A 14,938-nucleotide genomic window follows, 5' to 3' on the forward strand; every position below is an offset into this window, starting at 1 on the left:
TTAAATAGAGATGGACTTCCAGTCATATCATGTGATTGTGGGGTCCAGACCTTATTTTGTATAGGTAGCTAGAGATCAATACAGTCTTCACATTCTTCTCCTTGTTTTGTAGTCTTCACAACCTAGATCTTCTTGGGGGTAGAGCTTGTTCAGAAGACTGAAGCAAAGGAACAGGTTAGGCTTGCTGATCCTGCTCAGATCTTTTAGATCAATAACAGTGCTGAAGTCTTTGGACTGATTGTGGCTCATAGAGTAGGTCAAGGGCATGGATCAGAGGACTTGATGCTGTTAGATTTAGAACAGTTGAGTTCATATCTCTCCAGCTAGAAACTATTGGTACTTTCTAGCACTCAATATTCTCATCTGTAAATTGAGGTAAATTTAAAACAGTGGCATCATGGGATTACTATGAAAATTAAATGGAGAAGCATAGTGGTTTTGTAGCCAGGTTTTCCGGATTCAGACAGTGGTCCCACAACTTCTAAGCTGCATGATTTTGAGCAATCTATGTGATGTCTCTGTGCCCTAGATGATTCATTTGTAAAATAGAAATAATAGTACTACTTCATAGGATTTTTATGAGAAGTCAACCAGTTAGTACCCCAGTGTGCTTAAAATAGGGCCTGGCACATTGTAAGTACAAATTTTTGTTTGAGAGACAAAGAAAAATCCAAGGTAGTTACAGGTGTTAATACAAAATAGTAATAACTATTACTATCATTTTACTGATTTTAAGGTGTCTCCCAGTTGGTTTATAAGTATATAAAATTGAGAGTTAGAAGTGATAATGTTTTCCATACAACCATTATGAAAAACAGTACAGAGGTTCCTCTGAAAACCTCCTCAGTATGGAGGTTGCCATATGATGCAGTTAGAGAAGGCAATGGCAACCCACTCCAGTGTTCTTGCCTGGAGAATCCCGGGGACGGGGGAGCCTGGTGGGCTGCCATCTATGGGGTTGCACAGAGTCGGACACGACTGAAGCGACTTAGCAGCAGTAGCAGCAGCATATGATGCAGCAACCCCACTCCTGGGAATATACCCAGACAAAACTATAATTCAATAAAATAATACACCCCTATGTTCATAGCAGCACTATTTACAATAGCCAAGAAAACAATGTAAATGTCCATTGACAGATGAATAGATAATGATGTAGTATATATACCAAATATATCAGTTATATGTGGAATCTAAAATATGACATAAATGAATGTATTTATGAAACAAAAATAGACTCACAGGCATAGAGAACAGATGTGTGCTAGCCAAGGGGTTGGGGAGTGGGAGAGGGAAGGATTGGGAGTTTGGGATTAGCAAGCAGATGCAAACTAGTGAAAACAGGACTGATAAACAGCAAGGTCCTACCATATAGCCCAGGGAACTATATTCAATATCTTGTGATAAACCATAATGGAAAAGAATGAGAAAGAATACATATATGTATCTGTGAGTCTCTCTGCTGCACATCAGAAATTAACTCATTATAAATCAACTATGCTTCAATAAAATTTTAAAGAAGAAGTATTGTGTTTTCAGGAGAAGGCAATGGCAGCCCACTCCAGTACTCTTGCCTGGAAAATCCCATGGACAGAGGAGCCTGGTGGGCTGCAGTCCATGGGGTGGCTAAGAGTCGGACACGACTGAGCGACTTCACTTTCACTTTTCACTTTCATGCATTGGAGAGGGAAATGGCAGCCCACTCCAGTGTTCTTGCCTGGAGAATCCCAGGGACGGGGGAGCCTGGTGGGCTGCCATCTGTGGGGTCGCACAGAGTCAGACACGACTGAAGTGACTTAGCAGCAGCAGCAGCAGCAGCAGCAGCACTGTGTTTTCAATTTAAGCAATTGGTATGCTACCGGTAAACAAAAATTTATAGGTCATCTGAAATATTAAGAATAGATCCTAAGAATATATTCTGACACTTGCTTTCTCAGGGCCTCCTTTACATCTCTGTTCCTCAGACTGTAGATGAGAGGGTTCAACATGGGTATCAACACTGTGTAGAACAGAGACAGCACTTTGTTCTGCTCAGTTGAGTAGCTGGATTTGGGCATCACATAAATGGAGGTAATCGTTCCATAGTAGAGAGTGACTGCAGTGAGGTGAGAGGTGCAGGTGGAGAAGGCCTTGTGTCTCCCTTCAGTGGAGCGCATCTTCAGGATGGTGTTGAGGATGCAGATGTAAGAGAGAGCTATGACAGACACTGTGACCACAATGATGGAGCCAGAAGAGATGGAAGGGATAATTTCAATGATGGAGACATCTGAGCAGGAAAGTTTCAACAGAGGGGAGAAGTCACAGAAAAAGTGGTCTACCTGTGTTGGCCCACAGAAAGACAGAGTCAGTAAGCAACTACCAAATGTCCAAGCATTCACACACCCACCCAGATAGCAAGCCCCAACCAAGATGACACAGACTCTGGGGGACATACGGGTGGAATAGAGCAGGGGCAAGCAGATGGCCACATAGCGGTCATAGGCCATGGCAGCCAGCAGGAAGCACTCAGCTGTCCCAAATGTGACCCCAGAACAGAGCTGGGCTTCACAGCCAGCAACTGGGAGGGCCAATCTATGTTTCAGAAGTCCTATAATCATCATAGGTGTGATGGATATGGAAAGCCCGATGTCTACAAAAGCCAAGTGGCTGAGGAAGAAGTACATGGGAGTATGAAGGTGGGAACAGCTTCTTATTAAAATTATTATGCTAATATTGCCTATTAAGGTGATGACATAAATGCCTACAAACACCACAAAGAAGATGACACAAAGTGTAGGATCCTCCGTTAACCCCAAAAGGATGAACTCTGTCACACTGGTGTGGTTTCCAGCCTCCATGTCCTCTGGGAATTGTTCCTGTTGAAGGAAATGTGAATGTTCACTTGTTTTATGCTTTCTCCCTACACATTTCCAGTTTTCCCTAGCTGTTCCTGAATTTCTTTGGTTATTCCTTGGAGCCATTCATAGTGTTTACTTCCCCTGCCTGGTCTGTAACTATGATGCTGTAGATGATGTTTTGATTTTTTTGTTTCTTTGCTTTTTACATAAAAAAGAATGATTCAACCTCACTCTCTGGCAGTCTCAATTTTATTCTTTTACTTATCCACCGTTTACTTTAAAGAACCTCTTTAACTCTGAATCTTAGAACTCTCTTCTACTATCCAGATGCATAGTTTCAGTAATTGTTTGGAAGTCTCCAGTTGATGATCCAAGAAATACCCTAACTCAGCCTCCTCCAGACCAAACTCATCCCTTCCTTGGACCACTCCTCCTGTGTTCTGTATCTGTGGAATGATACCACAATCCACCCAATCTCTTGTGTCTGAAATATGTGAGTGGTCCTCATCTTATTCCTCACATTGGACCACATGTAATAAACTCCTAATGATTCTATCTACAATTTTGTTCCCCATTTATTTATCCATCTCCATACTTCCACTGCTAGTATCCCTGCTTTAGTTGAGACTGTGTTCATTTTTCCTCTTTATTTTGTTCATCTATTTACCTCCTTGTCTTCATTCTTGTATCCTTATAATTCACAATATATCTGCCAAAGTGATCTCTTGCTCAAATAAAAGGGTGATACCGAAGGCATGCTTTTAAGACTTTCATGGTTTCTCCAGCCTGCAGGAGGAAACCTAACCGTCTTAGCAGAGGATAGTGTACACTTTCTGGTGTGTCCCCTACCTAAAACATTTTGCATGTCTCTCAGGCTGTTTCCATCCAACACTTGCACTAATCCAACTTCCTGAACTATTTAGAGTCCCCTCAGTGCACTCTACCCTCTCTGGCCTTAATCTTTGCTCTCTCACTTGAATGGCTTTACAGTCTCCCCCTGTCATTACCCTGGATGACTTCATTCATCCTTAAGATTCATTTATCTGCAAAGCTTTCTTTGCCTTCTAAGGGACAATCAGAAAACTTTCCTTTGTGTTGATATCACACTTTGAAGTTGTCTAGTTTGCCATTGTTTATACCTGGGTTATGGTTTTGTTGTTGTTTGCATTTTTACATTTTGCTACGCCCAATTAATATACATTCTCCTCAACGATGATGCATTTTATCCCTGTGTCACAAATAAGTAGTGCTTGGGAACAAACTGTGCTAAAGCAAAGCTTGCTAAATGAATTCATGCGTGATTTGTACAATATAATGAACACACTGTGGGGAACCAGAAATGAATAAAATTTAGGTTCCTTGTTGAGAGAAACCAAGTCTTGTAGAGAAGAAAGACATTAAACATATTATTAATGTTTAAAAAGTCTGTAAGAGTGGTGTAAGTAAAATAATTGTTTATGCTGTTTCTAAATGAAAATCATGTAATTACATTGAGGGTGAACACTTGAAAATTCAAAAGAAACATTCCTCTGAAATCTGGCTACTGTTACACAAGTTAATTATTACAAACTTGGTATTTATTCCTATGAATTTTTTCTTCTAATATATTTAGATGGGCTTCCCTGATAGCTCAGTTGGTAAAGAATCTGCCTGCAATGCAGGAGACCCTGGTTAATTCCTGGGTTGGGAAGATCTGCTGGAGAAGGGATGGGCCACCCACTCCAGTATTCTGGCCTGGAGAATTCAATGGACTATATATAGTCCATGGGGACACAAAGAGTTGAACATGACTGACTTTCACTTCACTTAATCCCTGGTTTGGGAAGATCCCCTGGAGGAGGGCATGGCAACTCATGCCAGTGTTCTTGCCTGGAGAATCCCATGGGCAAAGGAGCCTGGTGTGCTACAGTTCATAGGGTCTCAAAGAGTTGGATATGACTGAAGTGACTGAGCACACACACACACACAATATATTTTAATACAACTTCTATCATATTGTATATGGAAGTATAATGTCATTATTTTTCTTTGCATTTCATGTAAAAAGTGTGTTGTTGTATAGTCACTAAGTTGTGTCTGACACTTTTATGCCCCCGTGGACTGTAGCCTGCCATGCTCCTCTGTGCAAGGACTTTTCTAGGCAAGAAAACTGGAGTGGGTTGTCATTTACTTCTCCAGGTGATCTTCCCAACCCAGGGATCTAAACTGTGTCTCCTGCATTGCCTGGCAGATTATTTACCAATAAGCCACCAGGGAAGCTCATAAAAAGTTTATCACATTAAAATTCCTCACATAATATTTGAGATCTTCATGATAATGAAGTTACTAGTAATAGTGAGTTACTAGAGATAATGATAATGAGTTACTAGCCCTTAATTTAATCACCCACTAATTTTGGACACATAACTGTTCACAACTTTTACCTGTCAGAACTGCTGTAATCCCACAAATTGGATAAAGCATCAGGAGGATAACATTACAAAACACAAATTCCTAGATATATAAGGCATAATTCAAAAGTATATTCTGTGCTCTAATTTGAGTATCCCCATGATTTACAATAATGAAAATACTGAATCAACATGTTTAAATTATCTTCATTGTTTTGTTAACTTCTTGGCTGTAGTTTCAGTAAAGAGCTTATTATCTTCTCATGTTTTGCCATTGTGTTGTGACAAAGGCAAAGTTTTTGTGTTTTGAGATAGTCTTGAGAAAACAGAATTAATGATAAATTATAAGAGACTAAACAAATTACTACACTCCACTGTAATATTTTCATGGTTACTAAAGAATGAGTGAAAATTATAAAAGAAAGTTATATTTATCCAAATGATAAGCTTAAAAATAAATATCTAAATAAATAAATAATATCTAAAAAATAAATAAAACATCTCCTTTAGCTTCCTTTAACTTGTGCTTTTAAGAGTCATATAACACTGACATTTTTTATTCAGTGTTATTGGTTCTAATTTTCATAGAAAATTTTCTGTTAACAATATTTCAATTCTTAAAGATTGAACTATTTAACACAAATGATAAATATCAGTACGAATGTCTTCAAAATTCTTAATTTCCTAAAAATTTCTTACTTTACAATAAGAAAGTATTTTGTATTTCAAGTGGCAGAACTCAGTTCTTTTACAGAATGAATTGTGAGATATAATGAACCAATAGTTGAGAATCTATGGCTCATTAAAGAATGTGTTCTGATTGGTCTACATTAAACACATTTAAATTACTCTAGTGACAAGCAAGCTTACTGCCAGGGGTGTTAGCTCTATCATGAAAAATCTGTTTTTAGTTTTATCATTTGATCCTCAATGAGTTTTAATGGCACAAATCATCTCCTTTCAGTATCAGAACACCAATATACTTGAATATAGCCAGCACACCTCCACTGCCTTCCATTCTCCAAAATTAACATTCACAGAACTGCCCATTCCACCTGTGGCATGCTTTTCCCGTCCATCACATTTCTCCTCTTAGCCTCTGAACATACGCTTATCTGAGGATTGAGCCAAACACTCAGCAGCATGTGTGCTCTTTGCCTTCTGACTCAAGCAGAGTTAAGGGGGGCCAACCCTGCATTCACTGTGCACACAGTGTGAGCTCAATCTGTGCTGACGGCAGTCATGGAGACTGGATATGGAAACTCAGATCCTCCCAGTGACGCTTGCACATGGTACTTAAATCTCCCTGACTTCGTTTTTTTTTTTTTTTCAATTTGTAACATGAGAATAATTGTCCCCATATGGCATCTTTGTTGTGAGATTAAAAGAAATGACATCTGCAAAGTATTTAAAGGTGTTTGGTCATACATTAGAGCTAAGTAACTATTTTTCATTAAGTAAAAATGAAGAGTGGATAGATTTTCAGTTATTTAAAATATATATGAGAAGTATAAGATTTCTTTCAACCCATGTCGGAAGATTTTTCACAAATCCAAAAGAAGTCAGGAAGTATAGTATCTGTTGCTTTCTTGGTTCTGGACCATGTCATTTGTAGTCATATGCATCATCTAACAACTGATTCTTGCCCTTCTCTTCTTCTCTATGGGCTACCTATGGGTCTTCCTAGAGCTCAGTGGCATCCCATTTATGCTTCCCTATCTGGCTCAGGGATTCTGACTCTTCCCAATGCTTTCCCTCAACAAATAGGTCACATTTGAAGATGATTAGTGGGCATAGGGCTAAAAGCCCCATAAACCTGCATATCAAGTCATTTCTTTCTTATTTCTTTTCATAGCTACAGTTACACAAGCTTAGCAGTGGCTTTGCCTGACAAAGACAATCCACACTTCTCTGGGCTCTCCTGGGAAGGTCTTCTTTGGGTGCCCAGAATGATCATTCTATGGTGAAAATCCTTTTTTTTTTTTTTTTTTTTTGCTCTTAATTTTTTTTTTTTAATTTGAAGGTAGTTGCTTTACAATGTTGTGTGGTTTCTGGTATACAACAACACGAATCAGCCATAAGTATACATATGTCCCTTCCCTCTTGAACCTCCCTCCCATCCCCTATCCATCTCACCCCTCTTGGTTATCACAGAGCTCTGAGCTGAGGCCCCTGTGTTATACTTCCTATTAGCTATCTGTTTTACATATGGTAGTGTATATGTTTCAGTGCTACTCTCTCAATCTGTCCCACCCTCTTCTTCCCTTTGCTGGGTCCACAAGCCTGTTTTCTATGTCTGCGTGTCTATTCTCTGCAGTGCAAATATTGCTGAGGCCACAGTTTCCACAGGGGTCATAAAGTTGAGTTTCTATTATTTTAATTTCTCATTGAAAAAATAAAAATTTAAATAAAATCTGTGACTACTGCATTCTCCTTTTAGAGCCAGAATTACTTATGCTGAATTCCGAGGAGAATTTTATAAAGCAGATGTTTTCCACTTACTTGTATAGCAGTTGTGCACTGAATCTCTGACAGTGTTAACCATTGAATGCACTCCTCCATTTAGGAACACAGCTACATACTTTCTGTGATGATGAGTGTCTTTTGTGTGTATTGGGAGGAAAATAAAGGCTCTAATGGAATTCCCCAGGGCTGTTGTTGCTTGCCCCTTTGAGGTAAATTCCTCGGACTGTTCTCTAGAAGTGACTCATGGAGCCAGGTGTCTCATTAAGGTGGCATAAATGGAAGGTCCAGTTCCCAAAAAAAGGTATATTTCTGAGGATCCTGATGGAAGCTCTGTCCAGAGACCTGGAGGAAAAACTGTTGAAATAGAAACTTGGTGGGCGATGGGGACCAGAGTCAGTGTCAACAGGGCTCCAATTTCCTCTCTATAGACAAAACAGTTTCTTTAATTGAGAACATCAGGTAGTGAGGAAAGCCCTGGAGTAATATGGGTCAGTTTGCAGAAAGTAAGCGGAAGAAAGCAGAGTCCACTGTTACTTAAAGTATACTAATAGTCCCTGGGCAGGTGCTGGTTGGCAAATTATTTATAGTCAGTCCAGGTTTAAATAAGAACAGAGGTTGTGGGGAACCATTTGTACTCTTTTTAGCAATTTGAGAAAGTAAGTGTGTTAACTCCAATAACTTTTTTAAATGGGTTTATTCTGTTGTATTTTAGTTTTTCTTATTTTGTTAGTAGTTCTCATTTTAATATTTTCCTAACAAGTATTGACCCATGGACACCCAGGCAGAAATGATCCTTTATTTAAATAGTTTGAGAAACACTAGATACGGCTTTTGTACCCAGGAGACCTGGGGTCAGTTTGAGGTGGATGAATTGAGTGAAAGTTTTTAACTTCTTTGAGACTCAATTTTATGATCTGTAAAATGGGGTTTAAAACTCACATTTTATAGGCTATTCATGAGATTTCAGAGTTAACATATAATTATCTAGAAAAGTTACCTAAAGTTATTGTTGTGTCTCAAATATGTGACAAACGGAACAAAGCTCCTGGATATGTTACATTTTGCAACTTATTCTATTTTATCTTCAGTCCCAGATACTTCCTCCTTTGAGATTCAGGGCATTCCAACTCTGGCACCTCTGGTAAGGATTTGCTCAGTCGTGTCCGACTCTTTGAGACCCTGTGGACTGTAGCCCACCAGGCTCCTCCGTCCATGGGATTCTCCAGGCAAGAGTACTGGAGTGGGTTGCCATTTTCTTCTCCAAAGAAGAAAATGATACCTCTGGTACCTAACCCTAATTGATCTCCCTGCTGCTCATCCCCTGAGAATTTAGCACCTGCGTGACCATTTTCCTCTCCATCTCTGTCTTTGTCATGAGCAATGGCAACTTCTAATCATTTGAATATCTCAACTGACAACTTGATCTCAAATTTCTTCTCATTTCTTGATTCTAATAATTTTATCCATAGTCTCTTTATGAAACCTATCATATTCATATCATAAATTTCACTAATTGTCTTTTTTGTTTCACAACTTGAGTGTAAACATGTGTGATGACCATGTTAAAGCTTAACCAGCCAAAGGCCACGAGAAATAAACCTATAGTGCAACAAATCAAGTTTTTTGGGTCAGCACAGCAAGGGTGGTGGTTTAGTTGATAAATCATGTCCGACTCTTTGCAACCCCATGGACTGTAGCCCACCGGCCTCCTCTGTCCATGGGATTCTCCAGGCAAGAATACTGGAGTGGGTTGCCATTTCCTTCTCTAGGGATCTTCCCCACCCAGGGATTGAACCTGGGTCTCCTGCATTGCAGGCAGGATTCTTAACCAACTGAGCCATCAGGGAAGCACAGCAAGGGAGAACTCACCAAATAATTACCACATGTCTCCTGACAATGGAGAGAAGGCACATGCCTTTTGAAAGGTTTGGATTCTTATTGAAGGATAGATACCAAGAAGGGATTAGGTGTCGTGGGGTTCAGTTCTGGACAGTTGAATGATTCGGTGGTGAGATTAAGAGGAGGGACTAACCTGAGGTTGAAAGTTGTCATGAAATGATGACAATTTAACATTTGAATGTCTCTTGTATTAGATGGGAAGAGCATTTCAGGTTTGGGTATATTGTTGATAAGAAAGCAGTAATTACTGAAAAATTAGATCATTATGACATTGTTAAAATTGTTGCATAAAAGTTGAAGAAATGTTTTCTACTAATCTTCTTGATAAATTATTCTATGTCTGTCCTCACAGACTGAAGAATGACAAGGTTTTTTTTGTTTGTTTGTTTTTGTTTTTTTTTTTCAGTCCCACAAACTGTGTTTCTCTAGAAAATATTTCAGTTCAGTTCAGTCGCTCAGTTGTGTCTGATCCCATGGACTGCAGCATGCCAGGCCTCCCTGTCCATCACCAACTCCAGGAATTTACTCAAACTCATGTCCATTGAGTTGGTAATGCGATCCAACCATCTCATCCTCAGTTGTCCCCTTCTCTCGCCTCCAATGAGTCAGTTATTTGCATCAGGTGGCCAAAGTTTTGGAGTTTCAGCTTCAACATCAGTCCTTTCAATGAACATTCAGGACTGATTTCCTTTAGTGGACTGTTTGGATCTCCATGCAGTCCAAGGGACTCTCAAGAGTCTTCTCCAACACCACAGTTCAAAAGCATCAATTCTTTGGTGCTCAGCTTTCTTTATAGTCCAACTCTCACATCCATATGTGACTAATGGAAAAACCATAGCCTTGACTAGACAGATCTTTGTTGGCAAGGTAATGTCTCTGCTTTTTAATATGCTTTCTGCTGCTGCTGCTGAGTCACTTCAGTCGTGTCTGACTCTGTGTGACCCCATAGACGGCAGCCCACCAGGATGCCCCGTCCCTGGGATTCTCCAGGCAAGAACACTGGAGTGGGTTGCCATTTCCTTCTCCAATGCATGAAAGTGAAAAGTGAAAGTGAAGTCGCTCAGTCGTGTCCGACTCTTAGCGACCCCATGGACTAGGTTGGTCATAACTTTTCTTCCAAGGAGTAAGCATCTTTTTACTTCATGGCTGCAGTCACCATCTGCAGTGATTTTGGAGCCCCCCAAAATAAAGTCAGCCACTGTTTCCCCATCTATTTGCCATGAAGTGATGGGACCGGATGCCATGATCTGTGTTTTCTGAATGTTGAGCTTTAAGCCAACTTTTTCACTCTACTTTTTCACTTTCATCAAGAGGCTCTTCAGTTCTTCTTCACTTTCTGCCATAAGGGTGGTATCATTGGTATATCTGAGGTTATTCATATTTCTCCCAGCAATCTTAATTCCAACTTCTGCTTCATCCAGCCCAGCGTTTCTCATGATGTACTCTGCATAGAAGTTAAATAAACAGGGTGACAATATACAGCCTTGACATATTCCTTTTCCTATTTGGAACTAATCTGTTGTTCTATGTCCAGTTCGAACTGTGGCTTCCTGACCTGCATATAGGTTTCTCAAGAGGCAGGTCAGGTGGTCTGGTATTCCCATCTCTTTCAGAATTTTCCACAGTTTATTGTGATCCACACAGTCAAAGGCTTTGGCACAGTCAAAGAAGCAGAAATAGATGTTTTCCTGGAACTCTCTTGCTTTTTTGATGATCCAGTGGATGTTGGCAATTTGATCTCTGGTTCCTCTGCCTTTTCTAAAACCAGCTTGAATATCTGGAAGTTCACGGTTCACATAATGTTGAAGCCTGGCTTGGAGAATTTTGAGCATTACTTTACTAGCATGTGATATGAGTGCAATTGTGTGGGAGTTTGAGCATTCTTTGGTATTGCCTTTCATAGGGATTGGAATGAAAACTGACTTTTTCCAGTCCTGTGGCCACTTCTGAGTTTTCCAAATTTGCTGACATATTGAGTGCAGCACTTTCACAGCATCATCTTTTAGGATTTGAAATAGCTTAACTGGAATTTCATCACCTCCATTAGCTTTGTTTGTAGTGACGCTTCCTAAGGCTCACTTGACTTCACATTCCAGGATGTCTGGCTCTAGGTGAGTGATCACACCATCGTGATTATCTGGGTCATGAAGATCTTTTTTGTACAGTTCTTCTGTGTATTATTGCCACCTCTTCTTAATATCTTCTGCTTCTGTTAGGTCCATACCATTTCTGTCTTTTATTGAGCCCATCTTTGTATGAAATGTTCCCTTGGTATCTCTAATTTTCTTGAAGAGATATCTAGTCGTACCCATTCTATTGTTTACCTGTATTTCTTTGCATTGATCACTGAGGAAGGCTTTCTTATCTCTCCTTGCTATTCTTTGGAACTCTGCATTCAAATGGGTATATCTTTCCTTTTCTCCTCTGCTTTTGTTTTGAGAATTCTTTATATATTTTAGATAGAATTCTTTTTTTTTTTTTTTTTTTTTACTTTACAATATTGTATTGGTTTTGCCATACATCAACACAAATCCGCCATGGGTGTACACGTGTTCCCCAATCTGAACCCCCCTCCCACCTCCCTCCCCATACCATCCCTCTGGGTCATCCCAGTGCATCAGCCCCAAGCATCCTGTATCCTGCATCGAACCTGGACTGGCGATTCATTTCTTATATGATATTATACATGTTTCAATGCCATTCTCCAAAATCATCCCACCCTCTCCCTCTCCCACAGAGTCCAAAAGACTGTTCTATACATCTGTGTCTCTTTTGCTGTTTCTCTTCTTTTTACAGCTATTTGTAAGGCTTCCTCTGACAGCCATTTTGCTTTTTTTTTTTTTTTTTTTTGCATTTCTTTTTCTTGGGGATGGTCTTGATCCCTCTCTCCTGTACAATGTCACAAACCTCTGACCATAGTTCATCAGGCACTCTGTCTATCAGATCTAGTCCCTTAAATCTATTTCTCACTTCTACTGTATAATCGTAAGGGATTTGACTTAGGTCATACCTGAATGGTCTAGTGGTTTTCCCTACTTTCTTTAAGTCTGAATTTAAGTGTGAAAATATTTACTTCTCATCATTTACTAAATTTCAGTTCAGTTCAGTTGCGCAGTCGTGTCCAACTTTTTGTGACCCCATGGACTGAAGCATGCCAGGCTTTCCTGTCCATCACTAACTCCTGGAGCGTGCTCAAACTCATGCCCTTTTAGTTGGTGATGCCATCCTACTAAATTACTAAATTTATTAATATAAATTTTTCAAAATATCTGTTTTAACCATCTTAATATGTGGGCAGAATGTGTTTCTATATCCCTCTTCGCAAGTATTATTTGAATAATATTTTACCTTTTCCTTAATTAATAGTTCCATGGATTTTTCAATTTTATTAATCTTTTCAATGAATTAAATAATAAATATATTTTCTCTGTGGGGCATGTTTTCTATTTCTTTGATTTATATTGTTTATTCATTACTCATGTGTTTTTGGCCACGTTGTGTGGCTTGTGGATCTAACTTTCCTCACTAGGGAGTGAACCCATAACCCCAGCAGTGGAAACATGGGTCTTCACCACTGTGCCGCCAAGGAATTCCATATGCTGTCTTCTTATTTATTTGTTGTTCCTTTTCAAGCTTCCTGAGATGGAAGCTTACATTTCTGATTTCAGTCTTTCCTTGAGGTTTGTTTTCATCCGTATCTTGAGTATAGACAATATACCCCCTCTCTTATCTGTAATTTGTCAGCAGCTTTGAATGATGTGCTGGCTATTGTGAAGGACAGGTTATAGAGTCTGGACTGTGTTATAATTCTCTCAAACATAGTCACTGCATGAAAGTAACACCTTTACCTGTTTAGTCAGTGATGCACATTTTCTAGGATTTTCTAGGTTTTGGCAATTAGGAATAAAGCTTCTCTAAATATCTGCATGTAGGTCATTGTGTAGTCGTGTGTTTTCATTTCTCTTTGACAAAATTTAGGATTGTAATCGCTGTGTGTTATGGTTAGTATATGTTTATGCTGCTGCTGCTGCTAAATCACTTCAGTTGTGTCCGACTCTGTGCGACCCCATAGACGGCAGCCCACCAGGCTCCCCCATCCCTGGGATTCTCCAGGCAAGAACACCGGAGTGGGTTGCCATTTCTTTCTCCAATGCATGAAAGTGAAAAGTGAAAGTGAAGTCGCTCAGTCCTGTCCGATTCTTAGCGACCCCATGGACTGCAGCCTACCAGGCTCCTCCACCCATGGGATTTTCCAGGCAAGAGTACTGGAGTGGGGTGCCATTGCCTTCTCTGAGTATATGTTTATAAGATACTGCAAAATTTGTTTTTTCAAAATTGCTGTACCATTTGTATTCCTACCAGGTTTGTATTTAAGTTCTATTTGCTCTGGGTCCTTTCCAGGATTGCTATTGTCAGTTAAAAAAAACAACCCTATTCTAATATGTGGGTAGCATTAAATCTTTCAATTTAATTTGCACATCCCTTTTGACTGATTGTGTTAAGAATCAGTTTGAAATTCTTCTTAGCTCTACTTCTCTGTTGATGGTCAGTTTGTTTTCATATCTTGGCTATTGTGGAGTAATGCTGTAATAAATGTAGGAGTGCCGATGTCTCTTCAAACTCCTCTTTTCATTTCCTTTTTCATATATACCCCAAAGTGGAATTGCTGAATCATGCATAGTTCTAATTAAAAATTTTTTTTATACCACTGTGCATTTCAACTAGCAGTCTACAAAGATTTCCTTATCTGCATATTCTTGCCAACAGCTGCTGTCTCTTGTTGATAGCCATTCTAAGAGGTGTGAGATAATATCTCATTGTGGTTTTGATTCGCATCACCTTGATAATTAGCCAACAGCATGTTTCCTGTTACTGTTGGTCATTTGGATGTCTTATTTCCTTTAAAGATTTTACTTTTAACTTTATTATTTTTTTTTTATTAAAGTATGGTTGATTTATAATGTTGTATTAGTTTTAGGACAGCATAGTGATTCAATATTTTCATAGATTATATGTTCATTTGAAGTTATAAGATCTTGACTGTATTTTCCATGCTGTATAGCTTATTTATTTTAAAAATATAATTTCTGTATTTGTTTTTGCTCTGCTGGGTCTTTGTTGCTGTGCATGGGCTTTCTCTAGTTGTGGCAAGCAGGGGCCCCTCTTCATTATGGTGGCTTCTCTTGTTGCAGAGCATGGGCTTTAGGGCTTTATCTAATTGAATGAGTTATAATTTGACACACTGAAAGCCATCTAAGTTTTTAAAAAACAATTTTCTTGAGATATAACTCACATACCAACAAATAACCGATTTAAAGAATACAAGTGAATATTCACAGATATATG

General features: G+C 39.2%; 1 protein-coding gene across 1 annotated transcript; it reads right to left on the reverse strand.

Moving 5' to 3' along the window:
* Positions 1 to 1,892: 1,892 nt before the first annotated feature.
* On the reverse strand, positions 1,893 to 2,837 carry LOC129629006 (olfactory receptor 491-like). Its single transcript, XM_055548746.1, has one exon. It carries the CDS (start codon positions 2,835 to 2,837, stop codon positions 1,893 to 1,895), a length of 945 nt encoding a protein of 314 aa, XP_055404721.1.
* Between the last annotated feature and the right edge of the window lie 12,101 nt (positions 2,838 to 14,938).

The sequence above is a fragment of the Bubalus kerabau genome, chromosome 15 (genome assembly GCF_029407905.1).
Source record: "Bubalus kerabau isolate K-KA32 ecotype Philippines breed swamp buffalo chromosome 15, PCC_UOA_SB_1v2, whole genome shotgun sequence".
NCBI lineage: Eukaryota > Metazoa > Chordata > Mammalia > Artiodactyla > Bovidae > Bubalus > Bubalus kerabau.